The sequence below is a fragment of the Thunnus thynnus genome, chromosome 10, assembly GCF_963924715.1.
Source record: "Thunnus thynnus chromosome 10, fThuThy2.1, whole genome shotgun sequence".
In the NCBI taxonomy this organism is placed as follows: domain Eukaryota; kingdom Metazoa; phylum Chordata; class Actinopteri; order Scombriformes; family Scombridae; genus Thunnus; species Thunnus thynnus.
In genome coordinates this window covers 25,441,876-25,463,138 of record NC_089526.1, presented here as the reverse complement: position 1 = coordinate 25,463,138, position 21,263 = coordinate 25,441,876, and the positions used below count along the sequence as shown (strand labels likewise).

The 21,263-nt window shown below is 41.7% G+C and overlaps 1 protein-coding gene across 3 annotated transcripts in view; it reads right to left on the bottom strand.

Moving 5' to 3' along the window:
* znf407 (zinc finger protein 407) overlaps nucleotides 1-21,263 on the bottom strand; it is a 146,858-nt gene that overhangs the window by 41,156 nt on the left and 84,439 nt on the right. For all 3 annotated transcript variants that reach the window (XM_067602268.1, XM_067602270.1, XM_067602269.1), the window contains exons 6-9: nucleotides 18,169-18,335; nucleotides 10,325-10,408; nucleotides 8,187-8,307; nucleotides 2,798-2,976 (exon numbers count right to left, since the gene is read on the bottom strand). In XM_067602268.1, coding sequence (XP_067458369.1) covers nucleotides 2,798-2,976; nucleotides 8,187-8,307; nucleotides 10,325-10,408; nucleotides 18,169-18,335 — 551 coding nt within the window. The remainder of the gene's footprint in view (nucleotides 1-2,797; nucleotides 2,977-8,186; nucleotides 8,308-10,324; nucleotides 10,409-18,168; nucleotides 18,336-21,263) is intronic.

The window sequence follows — 21,263 nt, the reverse complement described above, 5'->3', positions numbered from 1 at the left end:
CAACAATGCCTTGAAGAAGTTTATTTATTTATTTGTTTTATCTTTTTAGGCACTAAGCAGCAGATCCAAGTACTAAGTCGCTGTTAGCTAATTACAAAGCATTTGATCTCTATGCCCTGAAGATGTGCAATTATAACCTTGGTTGAAAATTAGGGAAATATTTCATAATTAAAAATAGCGGAATGAAGATGCTCTGACAAAGCTAATGGCGCCTTCCCACCTGTGTGTGTGTGTGTGTGTGTGTTTGTGTGTGTGTGTGTGTAACATCGTTTTTGGTACTTAAGTGGACAGGAGGTTGATTCAACAAAGCCACTGCCCTGCAACTACAGCTGACCTCGCTGGAGGGAGATAGCAGAGAAAGAAGGAAATATACCATTTCCCAAAGCTGCACTAGTCACAGTGTACTAGCAGCATTTTAACTAGAGAGAAAGTTCTAGTAGAGGGATAATTTAACAAAGTCTCAGCACTCTGAGGTACCTGTAGCTCTAGTTCTGCTGCAGTGCTATCTATGCTGAGATCACACAGGCACCGCCACTTCTTTTCCTTGCATATCTCTCTGCAGATCGCACAAGGAAGACAATTGTCATTACCATTTTATTAAAATGTGTCCTATCAGCAACATTTTCCCCTCACATATCTAACCTCCTTTCTTTCTTCCTTTTTTTTTCTTTTTTTTTCTCTCCTCAAATTCTAATCATCATTCCCCTCCATCACTTGCTGGGTCTAATTCCCTCTCTTCCTTCGTTTGCAAAGGACCTCTGCTTTCATCCTTGAGAAGGGCTTTAATTCGAAGTGCGACGCTGAATAAAGAAGGGAAGACGGCGAGAGAGAGAGAGGGGAAGAGAGAGAGTGATATGGAACGACAGAGCTGCGGCGGAGACGTTCGGGTGTCAATCAATCCGACGCGAGGGGCTGCAAGGGCCCGTGACTAGGGTGCGTTTGATCTGTGTCTTTCAAAGGGGGAACAGCGGGAAGGGCCATCACAGACGATTTGCCTCTCGCTGCTGGCCCTAGTGCCACTCTGACAGAGAGCAATCACAAGCAGGTTAATTCAACATCTACCTTCTTAATCTTTTTTTCTCCTGTCTTTCTTTTGGTCTCGTTCTGTCTGCTTAGATGAAACACTGCTCTTTCCGCTAACACCCCCACCTCCCTTTCCCTCTTTTGAAAGAGAGAAAGATCACAAGTGCACCTTTAATGCTTTTTCAAACCACCTATAGTTTGATTGCTTTGGTCTTAATCAGGTTTAAGAGTTGTTGATTTCCTGCATTTCTTCTATGGTTTATTTTCATGTCGCTGTCATGAGGCAAAATTTCCAGCAAACTGTAATGCATCAATGAAAGCTAAGTGGGATTTGAAATTTCTTCCAGAAAATTGGTGCAGTAGAGGATTTTCTTCTAGGGTAACAAACACCATCAGATGCATTTTTTTTTTTTTTTTTTTTTTTTGGATCGTTTAATTTGCTGTCATTTTTTGGTTCATCTCTGCGGTGTGGTGTGAGCAGAATATGAATTAGAGCATCAAGATGACATCTTGAAAACATGCTGCTTAACTTGACTGAAAGAGGAGGATATGTTTCCTGCGGATGGCTGAAAGACGACGCGACTTCCAGACAAGATCTGACCTTCGCTCATCAAAAACCCACAAAGTATGGTGCTTGATATAGCTGGGTAGAATCATTGTCAGATCATGACCGCCCTTACAAATAAAGCTCCAGCATCGGCCTTGAAGAGACATAAAGAGAAATCTCCTTTACAGGGTCTTGGTAGAACTACTGTATTTTCATTTGGCTTAAGAGATAAAAACTTAGAAGGAAACAAAGAAACAAGTGAATTTGAAAGACTGTCTTCTCCAGCAAAGGTCAACCATGAATAAGGACAAACACAGGTGAGGGAAATTGTGGGGTCAAAGGGTAAGGAGAGGCATAAAGGTGTGCTTGAGTTAGAGGTGAGAGGGTATGAATAATACGAAGGAGGGGACGTTCTTCATGTGTAGTTAAGGGTAAAAGGTTTCATAGGGTGAGAGGGTAAGAGTTGGCGTAAAAGAGACCACAAGAAAGAGGTCAGTCCAACAATCTGAAGAATAGATATTACGCCAAGACTAAGTCTGTTTCAGAAATGTAAAAGGAATAAATCAAGTTTTCAGAATCAGCAAAAGGACACAAACCAGATCTATTCAGTTTCAATAGGATATACATCCATGGCCGCGAGAACGCGTGGTGCTCCCCTTCAACTCTACTGCTTTTATGTAAGGTCAGAGGGATAACAGGATAAAGGCTGTCCTCTCTGCTCTTCAGAAGGACAAGCACTCTGCCGATTGGATTTGGTGGCCTTCAAGGACAAAGGAAGAACACTGGGATACAAAGGAACCAATAGAGGAAGAACAAGATTTCATCTGTCTCTATGGCCTGAGTGATTGGCAGGGATGGCTAGACCAGCAATCTTTGAGCACTGCCTCTTTATGGCTGTGTGCCCTCCATCAGCATTGAATAGCAAGACTCCGTCCGGCAGACAGAAAAAAAAACATTCAAGGATTCTGGAAGATCTGACCTCTGTGGAATAAAAGAGCGTGGGCATGGTTGTGGGGGGGCGGCCAGGTGGTTGAATTCAGTGTAATGATTTCAAATGTTGATTTTTTCAAGATTAGAGATGCATAGTACATTAGTGGATTTTCTTCCACAAATCTACCGTCTACCGGATGCTCTACTGGAGATGTGTGAATGGCTTTGGGTTTTTTCATTTCTTTTACAAAGCCTAACCACGACACAGAGGGTATTATGGTTTGAAAATCCAGTTACCTGCATGTAGGTACGCAAGGTCTGGGTTCTCGATATCAGGGTGACTCTCCTTCAGGTGGTTGCGGAACTCCATGGGAGAGTTGGTGGCGTAGTTACATTTAGGACAGTTGTACATCTTCACTCCCTCGTGTTTGCCCGTGTGGAGAATATGCTTCCGGATGTTCTCAGCACAGTTGGATCTAAGAGAGACAAACAAAGATGAAAGGCGTCATTCCTTTTTGAAAAAAAAAAAAAAAAAAAAAAAAAAAAAGATTAAAAGATGAGAGTCATGAGGGAGAAAACACAAGATAAACGCTTGGCAACGTTCCCAAGAAAGGTTTGCTGTACTACACACACACACACACACACACACACTCACACACACACACACACGCTCACACAAAAACTCAAGCTGGGCTTTGGAGCTGAGGGAGCAGCCGTGTTTGGACAGACTCTCAAAGCATTCATTGCCTAAATACGCCTCTGTGAAACAGGCCCACAACAAGCAAACGACTAAAGGCCGCTTTCACAAACAACGAAATGTAACTTGTTACACAAACATTTACATCCTGCATATTCTTTTGATATTTTGTTATGGTTTTACATATCTCTAAGATATTTTCTTTCCTCACAGATGTTCAGTTTAGTGTGTAATGGTGTGGGGAGCTGTGTGTGAGGACAGATGTGCGACTGCGAGTGGATCTAGCGGCCTACTGAATGCATCAGAGATACAGTATGTCTGAGTAGAATATATCTTTTGAAACTGTATGATAGGTGTAGGATTAGTAGTGTATTTTCTGTGTGTGTGTGTGTGTGTGTGTGTGCATGCGCTGCCCAGCGAGAGTTTGTGGGTCTTTTGGTTGGTCAGATAGGGCAGGCCAAGCAGTGAGCTACTGCAGGGTGCAGGATGTAATGATGTCAGCTCAAAGAGTCACACACAACCCCTCTGCTGATTAATGATGCTGCCTGACCTGCTCCAAGGCTCTATCTAAACCTGCCCACGGACACACACAAACACACACACACACACACGTATGTGCTGATGAAGCACTGGATGGGCAAGACAAACATGCACATACATACATACATATAAAGACATGAAGAAACCTTGGTTTGTGCCAAAATAAGAAATTATACATCTCTGATATGACTACATGGGTGTAAATATACAGACAAGATTACACAAGCACCCACATACGTGCACAAAAGCACACACGTAATGCATCATGCAAGCAAGCATGTGCGGTGTAGAACACGGTTTCATACACACACATAAACACACACTATCATGTGTTGATGGATGGGGCACTCGTGCTCAGTTTGGACCTGACATTCTCGGACAGTATAATACGCAATTACTCTCCCTTATCACCTTGGCCGGGACAATAAAGCCTCACTGTGCCATAGCTCACGCCAGCCAAGGAGAGAATTTGTTTTCACTTTTGCAGAGACACCTCTCTCCATCATAGGGCCACAGTCCAGCCTGGCTCCACTGGGGCCTAAAAAAATGTAGTGGGCCCTCGTTGGGTTCTGTTCTTGCTGTGTGACATGCATAAGCACCAGTCACTGGTGAACTATGAGAACTCCTCACAAAAGCTGAAGACTCGGTTGGGATGCTTTGCTATCAACAAAAGAATAAATAACAGTTTGTAAAGCAGTAATTCACAGCCAGGGGATCACTGATGGATATAACGACATACTGTATATGCCACTCAAGCTATATATAGTTTATGAAAGCTTTTACATTTGCTCCAGAGAAGTCAAAGCATAAAAAAAGACTGTCACAATACTGGCCACAATTTGATTCACAAGTGATATGTGGTACAGAAACACCACAGAAATAGAGTAAGATCTAAAAATAAGGGTGCTGAACATTAGACTTCCCTAATAGTTTATTTTAAAACCATAGATTTAAGGTCTTGTAGCTTTACATCACTGTTAAATGTACAGAAGTTGAAGAGTTTGAAGAATTTAAAAATGTGCCAGATGTACATTGACTGACAGTGTACAGATGTGTACATAACCCTTAATGAAACACTATTCTAAATCACTTATTCAGCATTTTGGCACACATTGATGTGATTACTTTGCTATCAGCCGTCACTAGCGAAACAATAACAGGTTCACAGACAAATCACGGCCACATCTGTTGACTGTTCTTTTGCATAATTAAAAAAAAAAGACACAGACTTAAGAATTTTAACTGTCACATGCTCACAAATTAACGCAAATCATTGTGCTAAAAAAGAAATGCATTTAATACTAAAAGTGAACTGATTTCTTATTCGAAAAGTGGGAGCATAAATAGATAAAATTTGAAGCGGAGCTAAAAGGTTCTAAAGAGAGCGCGGGTGGATTCCTAGGGGGGCCATGCTATCTCTCAGATATGGTAATGGCGTAATTGTCATATTAAAACAACACAACGTGCGTTTAGGAGTCAGCAGGTGTCACAGTTAGTGAAAGCCCACACCAGCCCTCCTACTATACACTGTATTAATTAGTCCAACACTGTTTCAACTTCCTCCCCCATCCATGCACTCACCATGGGAATCAGCCATACTGATGCTCAACGGAAATATCACCCCTCCTCTGCCCCTTTCTGTCTCTCCCTCTCTCCTTTATTTTAGCCATTTCCATATTCCTTCTCCCAACGAGTGTATGGTAATGGGAGAGGTGTAATTGAGAGGCGCTTCGTTAGAGGAGATTTAAATGTGTTTCTTTGTGTGTTAAGAGTCGGGTGACGGTGGGGTGGGGGGTGGGGGGGTGGGTGTATTTGGATCAGTGGTGCTATTTGGATCTTATTCTGCCAAAAAGGCCCGGTTATCATCATTAATGCCTTCCTCCCTCTCCCTCATCTCTCCCTTCACTTTTACGAGGTCGCAAACCTTCCTGGCATTGACAGTAAGTGTGTCATCCTCAAAGCCGCCATCGCCTCGAATTGAAACAGTATTTTAACAGGTAGATTGAAACATGAATGCCGCAGCATTCAATAAACAATAATAGCCTTAAGAATGGTGGTAACGTGGCAGGAGTCAGAAGCTACATATCAATTAGACTGTTTAAGATGCCACCCTGACTTTAATGAAAAAAAAAAGGAAAATTGTGAACAATAGATAGCTATAGCTAGAGAGCTGGAGAATAGTCAAATAGACATCATTAATTGACAGCCCAGGACTCCCAGTGCAATATCATTAGAATATTTTTACCACTATTCCCCAACTATAATTATCCCCCTCTATTATCTATCTCTGTCTGAATAGGAGATGAGTGGCATTTGATAAATCATTCACTCCCTGCTCATTTACATGCATTTGAGGAACAGCCTTGATGGAGATAACATTGTATTGAGTGGGAGCCATAGATGCCATCCATAACATTTAATATGGATATTTTTAATCGTGCAAATCAGATGTATACCCGTAAAACACACACAAACACTTCCTACATCCAAGAACTGTCAATCACGCAACTGCTTCATTTGTCTGAGACCTAAATATTTCTTTACAACCGCATCATATTTATTTCATAAGCCCGGCTTACATTGAAAGGTCAAACGTGCAAACTCATCTAGTAGCTCTTTATCGTAGCCGGGCCACTGGAGACGTCGGGGTTTTAAACATGTATTCAGAGTGTAAAAGCAGGGCGAAGGCGAGGCCCCTCTCGGCAGTCTGAGGCCCCCGTATTCAATTCCTCATCCTCACATTAGTAAACCAGCGGGGCGTTTCTGTATCCCCAACCTCCCTCCCTCCTCCTACCTTGCTCCCCCCTTCCTTCCCCTCTGGACCCCTCAGAATCCCTGGGGCCACCAAAATGTTAATTGGGCTTCTAATTTACTGTTTCATTTGCCCCTATCTGTAATGATCATTAAGTATCAGTGCAAGAACAATAGGCCAAGGAACATTTGGTTTGCTCTGTATTCAGCATCTTTCTGATTTTTGGGTTAGCCCTATTTGTCCTTAAGTAAAAAAAAACAAAAAAAACACTCTGATCAATTATTTTTACATAATTCTTCATAATTCATAATGCTAAATATCTCATTAAACGTTGAGTTTAATGAGACACTTGGATTACACATTTAGACATTAGATTGTGTCTACATTTGACTGTCCTGGGCATCCTTCCTGGCTTCTGAGGTTTAGTGTCCCATGAGCTATGTTTTTTCTGTCATGGTAAGAATGGATTTCTGGGCAAAACACCAAATTATTGAAGTTAGTAAAATTAATATCAACTATTCGCAGTTTCAAAAGGTTTCCGAATATAACAGCTGTACATATATGGGCCTTAACCCCAATAAGAACATTGATATGGGATGATTATGTTCAGTGACATTTTTTGACGTCCAATGCCAATGTACAAAGCCTGTAGTGGAACTCAAAATAACACATACATATAAAGCCTCGATGCTGTTATTTTGGCATGAAAATCTTCAAATGTAAATATGGTAAATGTCAGCATCAAATATAAGCTATGCATCTCAAATCAAACAAAAAAAAAAAACCCAATATTGGTCGAATCCTTAATTAATACAGACAAGAAACACTTCTTGATAACTTTGAGAACAAGGTGAGATAATCCTTTGATAATTGCAAAATAATAGCCTGACTACAATTATTATTTGTCAGCATTTCATTTTTTTTTTTTTCTAAGTTGGACAGCGTACAAAAGACAGATGAAATGAGTTGAGCGCTTCACCGCAGCGGAGCAGGTGTAGCAAGCTGCTGAAATGACTTTGTCACAGAGGGGAAAAAACGAATGAAGAGTACATCTAAAACCAATGATGGGTTTGAGATCATTCCCTTTCACACTCTTCTGCCACAACCTGACGAGCAAGCGCAGGATGAGAGGAAGAGAGAGAGAGAGAGACAAGAGGAAGAGGAGAAAGAGAGAGAGAGAGATGGAGAGATGGAGATGTGCAACGCCAGCCAAAACTTTTTCAATTTCACCGACAATTTCCTGTGTAATTACTGATGTGGTATGATGGTGTTTTAATGACAGGGACCTGCCAGTGACAGTGACATTGTGTGTGTATGTGTGTGTGTATGTGTGTGTTGAGGGGGGATCTGGCTGGGCCTGTTGATGATGGCAGAGTGATGAGATGGAGCCGTGCTGTGGAGATTAGACCTGTCTGCCCTCCACCTCTCCAAGCCACCCTTTACACACACACACACACACACACACACACACACACACACACACACACACGAAGCCTCTAGCATTAACACCACCCCTCCACCCTTCCAAACTACCCTACAATGCCACCTGCTATCTCACCATCACACACACACACACACACACCCTTATGTACCCCCCCACAGCACCTCCCACCCCCCACCTATCAACCCCCTAATCATCAGTGCCATGGCGGCGGCCATCAGCGCCACCAAGCGTGGGCGGGTCAATGAGCCGGTACCTGTAGTCGCACCAGGGGCAGCGGTACGGTTTCTCCCCGGTGTGAACGCGTTTGTGCCGCGACAGGTGGGACTGCGTGGTGGAGGCGAAGTTGCAGAGCTTACATTTGAAGGGTCTCTCTCCTGTTGGGTGGATGGGTTGAAGAGGAAAGAGACAGACAAGGGCGATTAGATGGTGATTAGATAGACATGAATATTTGACACAAACGTTCACCAACAGATTTGAGCAGAAAGCTAAATGTGCCATGGTTTGGCTGATATGGCTGAGATGCTATGTGGGATTAATTTTGAAACCGATTCAGCACAAAAACAAAGTTGGCAAAAGCTTTTTTTTCCTGACAGAACCATTGAAAGTTCTGAATCTACAATATAACTAGAAGAAAATATGAGTGACCTTGTTTGGGAGCTGGAGTTCAAGCACTTAAAGGGTTTGTGTTTACTGAAGAATTGAAATCAGTTGAAGTATAATTACTGAACAGAATTTGACATTTTCCCCTCAAGTTAAAGCCTTGTAGGCAGTTGAATTGTCGGTTTGTAAACACTGAAAGTAGTTGAACTAACAGTTGCAGACTAAGAGCTGAAAGCAGATGAACTGTCAGTTGAGGTGTAAGAGATAAAAGCAGTTAAACTGCTGTGTAAAAAATAAGATATGAAAGCAGTCAAAATGTCAACGGCAAACGATAAAAGAAATCGGAATTTCAGTTGAAGTTGAAGCTCCACAGATGGTTGAAATGTGTACGCTACAAATAGTTGAAGTGTCAGAAGTATCTGAACTGTTAACCAAGTATCTAGAAGTTATGTGACTAGAGGCGGTGAGCGGTTGATATGTGGGTTAAAATGTTTTGCTCTTACCTGAGACAGTTTATCTGTCAACAGGATATGTTGACAGGATATATTATGAATGTATGCGGCTTGGTGGCGATCCAAATAGGAGACTCGTACCATTATGTGATAGATGATTACCATATTTGACACAGCCATTAATCTAACACAGATATGGACTTGATTCTAAATTGTAAGGATATGCTTAGAGTGTCAAGAAATTAATTCAACTTAAAATGAAAGTGGTAGGACTGATGTGTGTAGGTGAAAATAATGCGTTGCTGTGAGATATTTGTTCTCTTTGGGAGCTTTGTACTTTAAATTGTTTTTATTTCAAACGGCAGACCATAACAATGAGAGAATATTTTACTCAACTGTTTCAAGGACGTCAGTGTTTAAAACTTTTGGTTGCGCAGCAGTTGATGCACTTCCTTTGTGTAGTAAATCGAGCCTTCATTTTCCCGGGAGATCGTAGCCACTGGCAGACAGAGCTGGATCGTGAAAATGAGGCTTATAGGGAACCAATCTAAACGCTAATGGTGTCATTATTCTATAGCCATTACACTGTGCAATCAACATTTACTTCATGATGATTAGTTAAAGCAAAAAAATTGTCTATTTCCACTTTAAAGAACTGAATCATTATACCAAATATTGACATAAACAGCGGCCTTTAAAAAATGCGTATCAGTCAAACAGTGACAAGCAAACGCTGTCAGACAGGGTGGTCCCTTCATACGCAGCTGCATGCCAACGGATTTGAATATGCAGCTAAATCTGGAATTGGTAGAACTGACACATGTCAACACCGAGAAAGAGGACAGAAATTGGGAGGTTTCGGCGGGAAAATGGCAGAGAAACAGAGGAGCAAACAAAATGAATTATGAAAACCTAAATGAATATTTATAACAGGATTCTTGATCCTTGGGCACCTGCCAGACAACGGTTAAGAGCAGTATTTGTTTCACTATCTCAATTTCCAAAAAAGCACTCGTTATTGACAGCCTATCTGAAAAATGCAATTTCCCTAAGCGACAGAATGACATGGTGAAATGATAACTGAAATTAAAAATCTCAGATTCAGTCAGCCATACTGGTACACATGCCTATCACTGACAGCAGCATGTCACACTGATGTGCTTGTGTGTGTGTGTGTGTGATAGTAAACAGTTGCTAAAACTATGTGAAAAATAATTACTACTGTTCTGATCTCGAACTGTCAATCACTGTCCAAGATTATGAAGGTCCACACATATAACAGTTTGTGTGCTTGGATTAGATTACGACACGCGTTGAGGTCGGGTGCGTTGTTGCTTACCTGTGTGTTGGCGTCTGTGTTTGGTGAGGGCGTGTCTTGTGCCTCCTGCAAAACCACACAGGTCACACAGATAGGACTTTTCACCTAAAGAGACAGAATGAGAGTGAGTGAGAGAAGGAAGGACAGAGCATCAGGGCCATCAAAGAGGAGAAAAACATAGGAGAAACCAGAGTGAGGGGGAGGTAGCAAGAACCTGAGAAAGAAAATAGAATTTTTGTCTCATTTACACCTCATTATTTTTAAGCAGTCTAAAATCTCCCTTAACAGACCAAAAAAAAATGTCTCTAAAGTGTAATTGTGGTTTCCAGATCATACAGGCTTTTAACATACCCGCCAAACTTACTTGATAGAAAAAACAAACCGTATAATTTTTACCCAACATCCATTGCAGCTAATAGACCCTGATCAATTCTGACCTAGACTTTGACAAAGTTGTGTGCAAACAGTTTTCCTTAGTGCTGATATTTTGGATGCTTTTACTTTTGTTGTTTCTGTAAATAAAAATTTCTCCAAAAATTCTGCTGAAAGTGTTTTGAAATGAATTGGTGAAATTACTTTGGTGAATACAATGTCATGATAACTGATGGAAACAATGGCCACAGTGTGTTATGTATTAATCTACATGTGGTTGTGCATTTGGATCGAGCTTATTCTGACACACTGAGAATGCAAGTGATGTCATCAACAATTAAAATAAACTGCTGGTTTCATTCACACGAATATGTGAAGCTAAATATGTGAAGCTACAACATTCCTGATATTTTACTTCATTTCAGTTGTTTTCCCTCTGTCTGCTTTGACTAAATATAGCTCAGCATAATTAATCTGTCAATATATATATATATATATATATATATATTAATTTAATAGCTGCTTCAACATTAATCAAAAAATACAATTAAATAAAAATTAAAATTGCAAATATGGTAGGGTGCTAATACGTGAAAGGCTGCTGAAGTAGATTTTTGGAATCGTTGAATCCTCTGAGCGGACCTGAGGTGCCATTGAGCAAAAAAAAATCTGAGAGCTCAAGTTAAGAAAAAGAAAGAGGAAACATTGTATTAATGGATAGAGAGAGAGATGTAAAGTAGGGAAATAAAATGCAGAAACAGAGAAAAGAAAAAAGCAGACTGAACAGATGAGCAGCAGGTCTAGTTGGCTAACAGATGAGCCAAGCAGAAGTCACAGATCACTAGTGTATATCCATCAGAGCTCTCACAGCTAACTAATTCCTCCAATCAGATGGATCCATGTAAATATGTCAAATGGGGGACGGGAAATTGCCAGTGTGGTTTATTGACTGTGATAAAATCTGAAAAGCACCGCTGAACATAATTACATACTTGTCAGAGCCATAAAAATTAGCTTTATTATCAATGGGATGGTTTTCTACAACTTCATTTGGGGGCGATGCCTTCCAGATGGGGAGCGTGGAGAGCTTTTTTACACTCCTCCTCTCTTCCCTGCATCTGGCTCTGTCATTAACAGCATGATGGTCTCTCTCTCTCTCTCTTTCTATCTGCCGTTGCGCACACACACACACACACACGCTGAGCAACATTTGTGATAAGACACACTCAGGCAAACACTTGTGTGCTAGTCGGATACACGCACGCGCACACACACAAACACATTCATAGAGGGGGCACAGATGTACATGCAAATGAACATACACGCAGTATCCCCGCATATAGACACATAAATCAAACTGTATGTGCTAGTAACACATTTCCACACATGTACATGTTGTGTACCAGCACATCTATAGAAACACCATAGGCGCACACACACACACACACACACACACACACCGCGTGTATGTACGTTATGTGCAGCCAAGTTCCCCGTCACTTAAATATTCATCTAAATGCTGATGTTGAACTCCAGCTCTCGCTACACACCGATAACACATTTGGGTGACTCTTCCAGCTGGGCCTCAGCAGTGCTCTGCTCCTCTTCTGCGCAGATAGCAGCTTTCACTGAGTCCGCAGAGACAAAGCAGCCTCAAGTTTCCTCTATTACACCCATTTAAAGCCACTCGACTGTGAGAAGAGTTTTAATGCAGTGCCACTTAGAGGGGAGAAAAACAGCCTTAAAAAGCTGCATTCGTTAGCCAATTCATACAGATTCACTTTTCAATCCTGGAGTCAATGGCCTTTAAAGGAACAATGCGGTTATATAGATAGCACGTGTCTTTTTTGCTACTCTCTGTAGACAAATTAAATCACAGGATAGGGATTTCAACCTAGTACAGCCGTATCAGGATGCATTTACATTTACTGTTATAAATACCTGATGTCTGGTAGGTATTTTTATGGATAACAATGATCAAAACAAGAACATGTGCAACAGAAAGTGATATATTTGTAGATTTGTGCAAAATAGATTTAGTTAGCATAAACAGCGATTGCTACAGTGACTGAAAAAACTACTGTAGAAGCACCAACACACCAAAACTCAAACTTAAAGACGCCACAAACGTGAAATAAGCAAAACAGTTCTAACTTTGGCATTTCATTTTGTGTTCATGTAGGACCCCATTGCTCATAGAGACAAACAGGTTTCAAGGCCTTTGATTAAAAACAAACAAACAAAAAAAAAAAAAGGTCTTTATTCCTGTGTCAAACTCTAAACTAGAATAGTTACTGAGGATCCGGTCAGACCTTTTCTTCCAATCAGAAAAACAGCGCTGGTCACTCCTCCCCTCTTCCCCTCCCTCCTTCCATCTCTCATTACACCCATCGCTACAAGACCCCACCACAGAAAAATCCATAGCCATCGATCCCTACGCCCAGCCGCGGTCGCCACAATTATTCTTGAGGAGGAAACGTTGGCGATAAATTACATGTGTGCTTTTCATCTGCTGTTCTGTGGGGTGGGAACGACAAGGTGGGGTAGTAGCAGTGACGTGCTGCTGTCAACACTGGAAGCTCTGGATGGCAAAAGCAGCACAGAATCCCCCCCCATCCCATCCCACCCAACATTCAACCTTGCATTACATTATCACCTTAACCTCTACCTACAGTAAAGGTGCAGGATTAACACTTACCTTAAACTTTAATGTAACATAACCCTAAAACCATGTTCGTATCCCTAACCGGCATCAACCTTAAACTTTACTCTCACTTGAAAAGAATCTCTACTCTAAACCCTGACAAATCCGGAGCTGTTCTCATGCAGAGGCAAGGGCCAGACACACACACACACACAGAAAAGCTACAGGTCATAAACATCAATTTAAAAGCATACACAACCCCGAGTACCAAAAGTATAGCGCCAGACACAGAAATACCCTCAAAAATACATTTCCTGCAAATGTGTCTGCACAAAAAAGCCCCTAAACTTTCAGGCAATTTGAATATTGACTCTTCGCATCTTTTCTTTTGTTCCCATGATGCACCTCAACCCTCCAGTCTCTTACTGGAATTAAACATGCCTTATTGCGAGACAATAAAAGAACTTTGAAGTCAAAATATACAACCTCTCTTTGCATGTGTATGTGAATATATATATATATATATAAATATATATATATATATAAACACTATACATATATATGTGTGTATGTGTGTGTGTGTGTGTGTATGTGTATGTGTGTGTATGTGTGTGTGTTTCAAATAACCCCGGAGGAGTCTGCATGCAGCTATAATTGCCTCCCTCATTAGTTATGTTTTAGCAGGAGCGGATGGGAGGGCAATTAATTTTACCGCTTAATTTTTGACACAGAATCCGCTGCTGTATTGATGTGTTCGCCATTTTGGGTCTCATTTTTCAGGGAAATTAATTGACAAAGTGCGAAGATTTATCAGCATATCGCCAGATTAAGCGACAAACTGAAGCAATGAGGAAATCAATTGTGGCCCTGTCGCTGTGTTCAACCCTCCACTACCCCCCCCCCTCCCTCCGCCCGCCTCCCCCGACACCCCCCTCCCCACAACGCCCAAGAGCCTGGGAAAAGCTGGGTGGGTCAGATGCAGTGCACTTATTTATTTATTTATTTGAGTCGCTCATTCATCAGCCGTTACAAATGACCCTGGCGGCTGACGACCACTGAATCCCCACCCCCCCGCCCTCCTCCCCCTCCCTCAGACAGGACTGGTGTGTGAGGAGGGAGTGATTAACATAAAAAACACACAAATCAGAGAGGAACAATGAATCCCGTTAGAGGCAGGAGAAGGAGAGCTGGATGTGTTAACTTTTTTTTTTTTTTTTTTTTTTTTTTGGAGGGGGGTTACAACTCTGTCGACTCTATCCACAAGACGATGAAATTAGACATTTTCTGTCATGGCCTTAGTCTTTGCTGCTGGTTTGGCTGCAATGCATTTATGGGTGCAAATGCAAAATATGTGTAGTTGATTTTGTCTTTATCAAGTGTTTTTTTTTTTACTGAAATCACCATTAGCTTAGCCCAGCTCTTCTTAGTTACTGTTGCTACGCCTGCCAAGCTTTCCGTTCTGGCATGACACATTTGCATTTACCATGATAAAAATGGGAGATTTAACACTCACTCACTTTTGTTGGTAATTTTTTAAACAATAGCTCCTTGATTTCCCACAGAAGTAGACAAAAGTCTTCTAATTTCTACCCGGCGACCGTTTATTTTCCGGCTGCAATGACAACTGTTGCTGGCAGATTTTATCGGCTGTAGCAAGCTTGCTAATTAAGCTAACATTAGCTCCATGTGTTCATTGAAAACACTATCTCCGGTTGACTTTTTAATGTTTCAAGGTGATTCGTTTTCAAATAGGAACCCTGTAAAACCCTTAAACGTGCACTTGATGTAAAGATACACGATATCGTGCCAAAAAAAACAAGGCTAAAAGTCAGCATCCTCACCAGCTGATGAGCTATGAAGAAGAGATGGAAATAATAAAGCAAGTTAGACTTATGCTTTATTGTTTGTGTTTTCAAATAGTATGTTTCACCATGAATCTTTTCAGAGAAAAGGCTACAATGAGGACTAACCAATGTTTTTGGAGAACATAATGCAACTTGTTTGGTTGGGGTTGCTGAACTGTAAACTTTACTAAATCTAATAAAGAGCAGGACAGAGATGCTAATGTTAGCCTACACTCTGCTGTAGTAGCATTGTAAAGGTTTTAAGGGAAGGGGTTTACAGTATGGTCCATTATGCAAACTCTGTCATTTCAAGTTGTATCTTTATGTTGCAGTTGTATGTCTGGTTCGTTGTTCATGATGTATATGTTGTATATTCATGTACATGTTTGTGATTACTGTTTCATAACGTGTTCAAATGTCTCACTACTCAGCTTACACTGAATCTGTGTCAAGGTGTTTCAGCATGAGATCATGACATTAACTGCTGTTATAAGGGATTAGAAATGTTACTTTAAAGGGAAATAAACCAATTATACACACTTGACAAACCAACTCAGTCAAAATGTGTCATTGTGATGAAGCTCTTAGCGGAGGGATAACACTTTTAGTTTTCCCTCACAATACCACTTTGAGTTTTACACTTCAAACTAATGAATTGGATGTGTGTATCATTACGCTCAGCTCTAACACAAACTCCCCAGTTAGTCATCATCCTGTGAGCTTCTACATAACAAACACACACACAGACACACACACACACAAACACACATAAGAGTACTGTGAATCCCATCCCCTCCATTACTGACAGCTCTGTTCCCAGGACAGATTAGTTCAACTTTTAAATCTCCTGCTTATTTTATTAGTATTGCATCTTAGCGCCGTGAAGGAGCCGATTTATAACCTTTAAACAGATCACACACATGCTGATAATATTTCAGTGTGTCAGGTTGGCTGCTGGAATGTGATTGCAATGATTGTATAGCTGCAGCTAAGCATCCAACCCAGCACCAATTACAACTGGCAAAGGAGTGTCGGGAGGTTACAGCAGAGCAAATTGTTTTAGCTTTTTTGGGTGTCGCTAATCAAGTCAGGTCTTGTCACTCACTAAAATGAGGTTGTTTCAGGTTCAATCTCGATATACTATTTTCATATGTTCATACGATACTTGGTCAACCTTGATCTTTCAAGTTCCCCCTTATTTCATCACTTTCCCTTTTCCATCTCAATCACTTCACTCACTCTCCTCAAGTCAGTGTTTCTTCCTGTCAAACTCACAAAGACGCGCGCACACGCACACACACCACCACCGCACAACCACCTCACGCCTCTCCAGGTGACAGCTAGGTGACAGTGTGACGCCAGCCGCCTGATGGGGAATGATGAGGGCTGGAAACAAATGAAAATAAAACGTCTAATTATGTCAGAGGCGCCTTGACGTTACATCACTGTTAAAACACATTTAAAATAACATCCAGCAAGTCTCACACACACACACACACACACACACGCACACACACACGAACATGCACACGCACGCAGCAGGCACCCGTGACGGATGGAGGGCTCTCCTGCAAGCGCTCAGTCAGGCTGTCAGGCCACTGGCTGCTGCTGCTTCTGTCATTGACTTAAAAGGGCATCAAGGAGCCGTGTGTGGGACATTACTGAGGCCGAGGGGAAACTGCTGGGCTGCAGCATAAAGACACTTTCAAAGAGGCTGACTTAGGCTCCTATCGAGGGGCTATTATTCAAGACAGTATCCTCCTACCGCCCACCGCACCATCTGTCTATCCAAAGTTTTTAGTAAGTAAAAAAAGCATGACTCCGTGCAGTCCCACAGTGTACTGTATGGACTGTAATATGTGGGAAGGATGCTATAGGAAAAGAAAAGGCACTGAATATAGTATACAAAATGAGAATTAAACTCTAATCCAGCGCTTTCATATTGCCATCCATGTAGTAGTGGTAAATAAGAAAGTGGGGAAACAAAACTTAAAAAGAGAGCAAACTATATTTGTATTAATAGTACATACAGCATACTTCAAACAAATACTCAGCTTTTGATTTCTATTTTGAGCTAATTGGGAATCTACTCCAAGTGTGATGGTTCTTTTTGTTGGGATAAAAAGCAGGGAGACACATTACATGACTGGCCAGATTTTTATAAAGACTGGACATGAACCAAGATACATTTTGGTCTCTATCATGTTCATTGTTTTCCCTTTTATTCTTCGTTTTCCCTTCCCAGTAGATGAACACACATGTGAGCAGCTGAATGTGGGAAAACACACTCTTGTGGATCATATGGATTTATTGAATACACACTTGCTGACCAGCTGGGTTTGGGGGACACACACTTGGTGACCAGATGGATTGTGGGGAAATACACATGACCACCAGTTGGATTTTGGGGAATACACACTACCTTAATTTCCACACCGAGCAACCCTCCAAGTCTTTTTGGTGGGGGAGGAGGGGTGGCAGAAACACAAAAAAAAGTGAAACAATCTATTTTTTTTCTTCTCTCTTGGCGTTTAGTCATCTCCTTTCAAAATCTAAGTGGTTGATATAACATTATATGGAGCGATGGCCGTAACAGAACCATGAGAAAAAGGTTTAACCCTCTGCGAGATCGCCAAGAACTAGCGCTCCACTCATTCTGGATGTTGAAAATCAGTACAGATGGACGAGTCATGGCTATAATCGGCCAAAAACGTGTGTACAAACAAAGCTGTGAAGATTCATAATTAATGTGAGATTTTCACAGTTAACACATAAACTTCGGTCTCCAGCTATACAGAAATGAAAAAGTACATTTTGTTTGATCCAAGTATAGTCTTTCTTGATAAATAACCTTTTGTCTCCCATTTATAAAAACACTGATTGCCTGTAAAAAAAAAAAAGCAAATCTCATGAATTTTTCTGTTTGGAGTGTCAGTCAACGTGTTTATGGAGGAGTAAAAGCAGTAAGGCTTCATGGTGGAGGTTACTGGCTCTCAGTGTCTCACCAGTGTGTGTCCGGTAGTGGTCCTTCATGGCTGACAGGTTGAGGAAGGCGTAGTGGCAGGAAGGCCAGGCGCACTTATACGGTTTCTCCCCACTGTGCAGTTTCATGTGGTTGTTCAGGGCCCATTTTTCACTGAAGGAGCGCTCGCACAAATCGCATTCAAACTTCCTGCAGGAGAAGAAGAGAGGCAGAGTGGAATGAGGAGGAGGAGGAGGAGGAGGAGGAAGAGGGGGGGAGAAAAAAAAACGAAGAGTTATTTACTGATCCCAAAGCTGACGTAAAATGCTACAAAATCCACCCTGTGAGAAAGGAAATGGAGGTTCCTTGATACACGCACCACTCACACCCACGGAGCACGGGGCCGTGTGATTGCGCGCTGTACATCTACACCCACACTCGCACATGCGTCACACACACACACACACACACACACACACACACGCACACACACACACACACACACACACACACACAACACACACAGAATGCAGTTGGCTGCTGGTGTGTCATGTCTGTATAAGCAGGCATTGATTTTTCTGTCCTGGCCTGCCACCTCCACCATTTATTCTCTGTTTTGCACCAGGGCCCAGAGGACTAGAGAAATTCTGTTACAGTCCACACACACACACACACACACACACACACACACACACACACACACACACACATATATACCCCGCAGGGCCAGTGGGGAGAATAGAGTTCACCTGTCCAGCGTCCCTGACCACTTAGCCAGGGCTAAATGAACGGTTAGCAACATTTTACCTCCCGCCTTCCTTCTCTTAAGGCTCCTGTATCCCAGCTTCCCTCCATCCTAACTTCTCTACAGACACTTCCTTCCTGTTTGTGTTCTCACCGTCAACATCGGTGCTCTCTCTCTGCTTCGGAGAGTAAGTATCAATCCAATAAATGCAGAAGCATGATTTATCACGCGTGGTGTGTGTGTTGTTTTGTCTTACACTGCCAAAAGCCTCTTTTGAGAATCAGGATAAATATGTGAATATGCATGCTGTTCTTTCTTTATGTTGACTCTGGACATCTGTCTATTCCTCATGCCGACGCCTACGACCTGACAAAAGCTGTGTTTTTCTTCTTCTTCTTCTTTTTTTTTTTTTTTTTTTTTATCAATGTGTAGGATGTTTGGACCTATATTCATCTGCTGTGTTATTAGGCTTCAAGAAACACACAGAAGTAAAAAACAATAGAAAAGCCTGTGCTTGAATTAATCTTTACCCCCGCGCTATAATTTAGCCGCAGAATGACTAATGTGCGAGTCATAAACAAATGAAGTCGGGTTTTGGGGAGCATTCGTCTTGCAGCGAGGGCCATGTTATTTTAGGGAGGGCGGCTGTCTTTAAGTCCTGATTGTGTCGCTTAATCCCCGTGGTATCTGTTTCATAGCGAGCAGCATGACACTCACCTGAACAAATAATGACTCCAAGCAGCATGTAGCATGTGTCTGAATCAATAATTCAAACTCATACATCTTCCTTACTGGAAGAAGGGGAGGGGGGGGGGGGGGCAAAGGAGAATGAGAGGGAGGGAGGGTAAAGAGAGAAAGGAGGGAATTAAAGGTGGGGAGGTGGAGAGATAGAGAGGAAAATGTGTCCTGGCTTCCATATCAATCTATATGTTCCATAAAGATGAATCTGAATGGGATATGGATGTCGTCCTACACTAGTTGAGAGGACATTTTAAGCTCACTTTACCAGAAAGGATGGAGCGGCTTTAAAATGGCGCCTTTATCACCTGGCTCTAAGCTCAAATGCATATTTAAACGGCCTTGTTTTCCTTTTTTTTTTTTTTTTCATCAAGTGACTTGGCAGAGACTTTATTTGACCAACAGATGTATGTCTGCATCCGTATTTCCTTCCCTTTCCTTCCTCCCCGCGGTATTTATAGAACAGCTCGTCGCCCATGCCACCGTGGGAGAGGTAAATAAGATGAGTGAAGAGATGTTATCTTTTATTGTAAGCATTATGCACAACACTCCTGCTTTATGAGCTAAACGGGCCATTGTTTATCACGGGGCGTAATCGCAAAGTCAGGCAGGCAGGCAGGCAAGGCAAGGCAAGGCAGGCCTTGACGTGGGCACGCTGCATGCTGGGATGGAGGGAAAAAAAAAAAAAACGAGAGAGAAAGGGAAGAGGAGAGGAGAGCAAAGAAGATGGAGGAGTCAGGGCTGGCAGAGTTGACTATCAGTGGGGGTTTTGTAAGGATGAGAGGAGGGTTTGCGTCTGTTTTTATGGGATCAGATGGAGCGCTTTGATCTTGTCCCCGCATGTCAGATCCCGTCACGATCCACCGTCTCGCCCATACATATGCATACTGCCTCTAAACAGCCAGGCACCATGCAAAACACACCAAAGGTAGGAGGAGGTAGCGGGAAGAGACATAGAGAGAAAGAGGGAGAGAGGTTGTGAGTGGATGCGTTTGCGTATGCATGTGTAGTTTTTGCATGTGTGTGTGTGTGTGTGTGTGTGCGGGAGGGAGGGAGAGGAAGATGATGGAGAGACAGAGGTAAGAGAGAAAGAGACAATTTAAAATATATGTAGACTTTTAGAGTACCTCTTAGAACTGAGTGTAAAACCAATAAAACACAAATAAATCCACAAAATCTTGCTAAAGCATCCAGAATATAGCATGAGAAAGTTCTGAAATTCTTAACAGGGATATTAGAGGAAGAGGAATTGTATATTTATTTATGGGTATGAAATCTAACTGTATGTCATAAAGCAAAGAAAATCTACATATGTAAAATAAACATTTACACAATTCACACAATTACAGACTTGTGTTATACCTCCACATGGGTATTTGGCAGAGGAAGGTCTGTGTTGGGTGGAAATGTCACTGATAAAACTCACGGGTGGGTTTCTAATGTATTCATGTACATATTTCAAGCATTTTTGAAAGCACACATATTTTCAGGTCAGAAATTCAAATTAGCACTACATTTAATAAAATTAAACATTTATTTATTGCTCACTATACCAAAGGCCAAATCACAGCCAGCTGACAGTTGTTTTAAGTCTCTGAACATGAATATAAATATCTTTTTTTTTTTTTTTTTTTGTAATGAAGCAAAGGAATTAC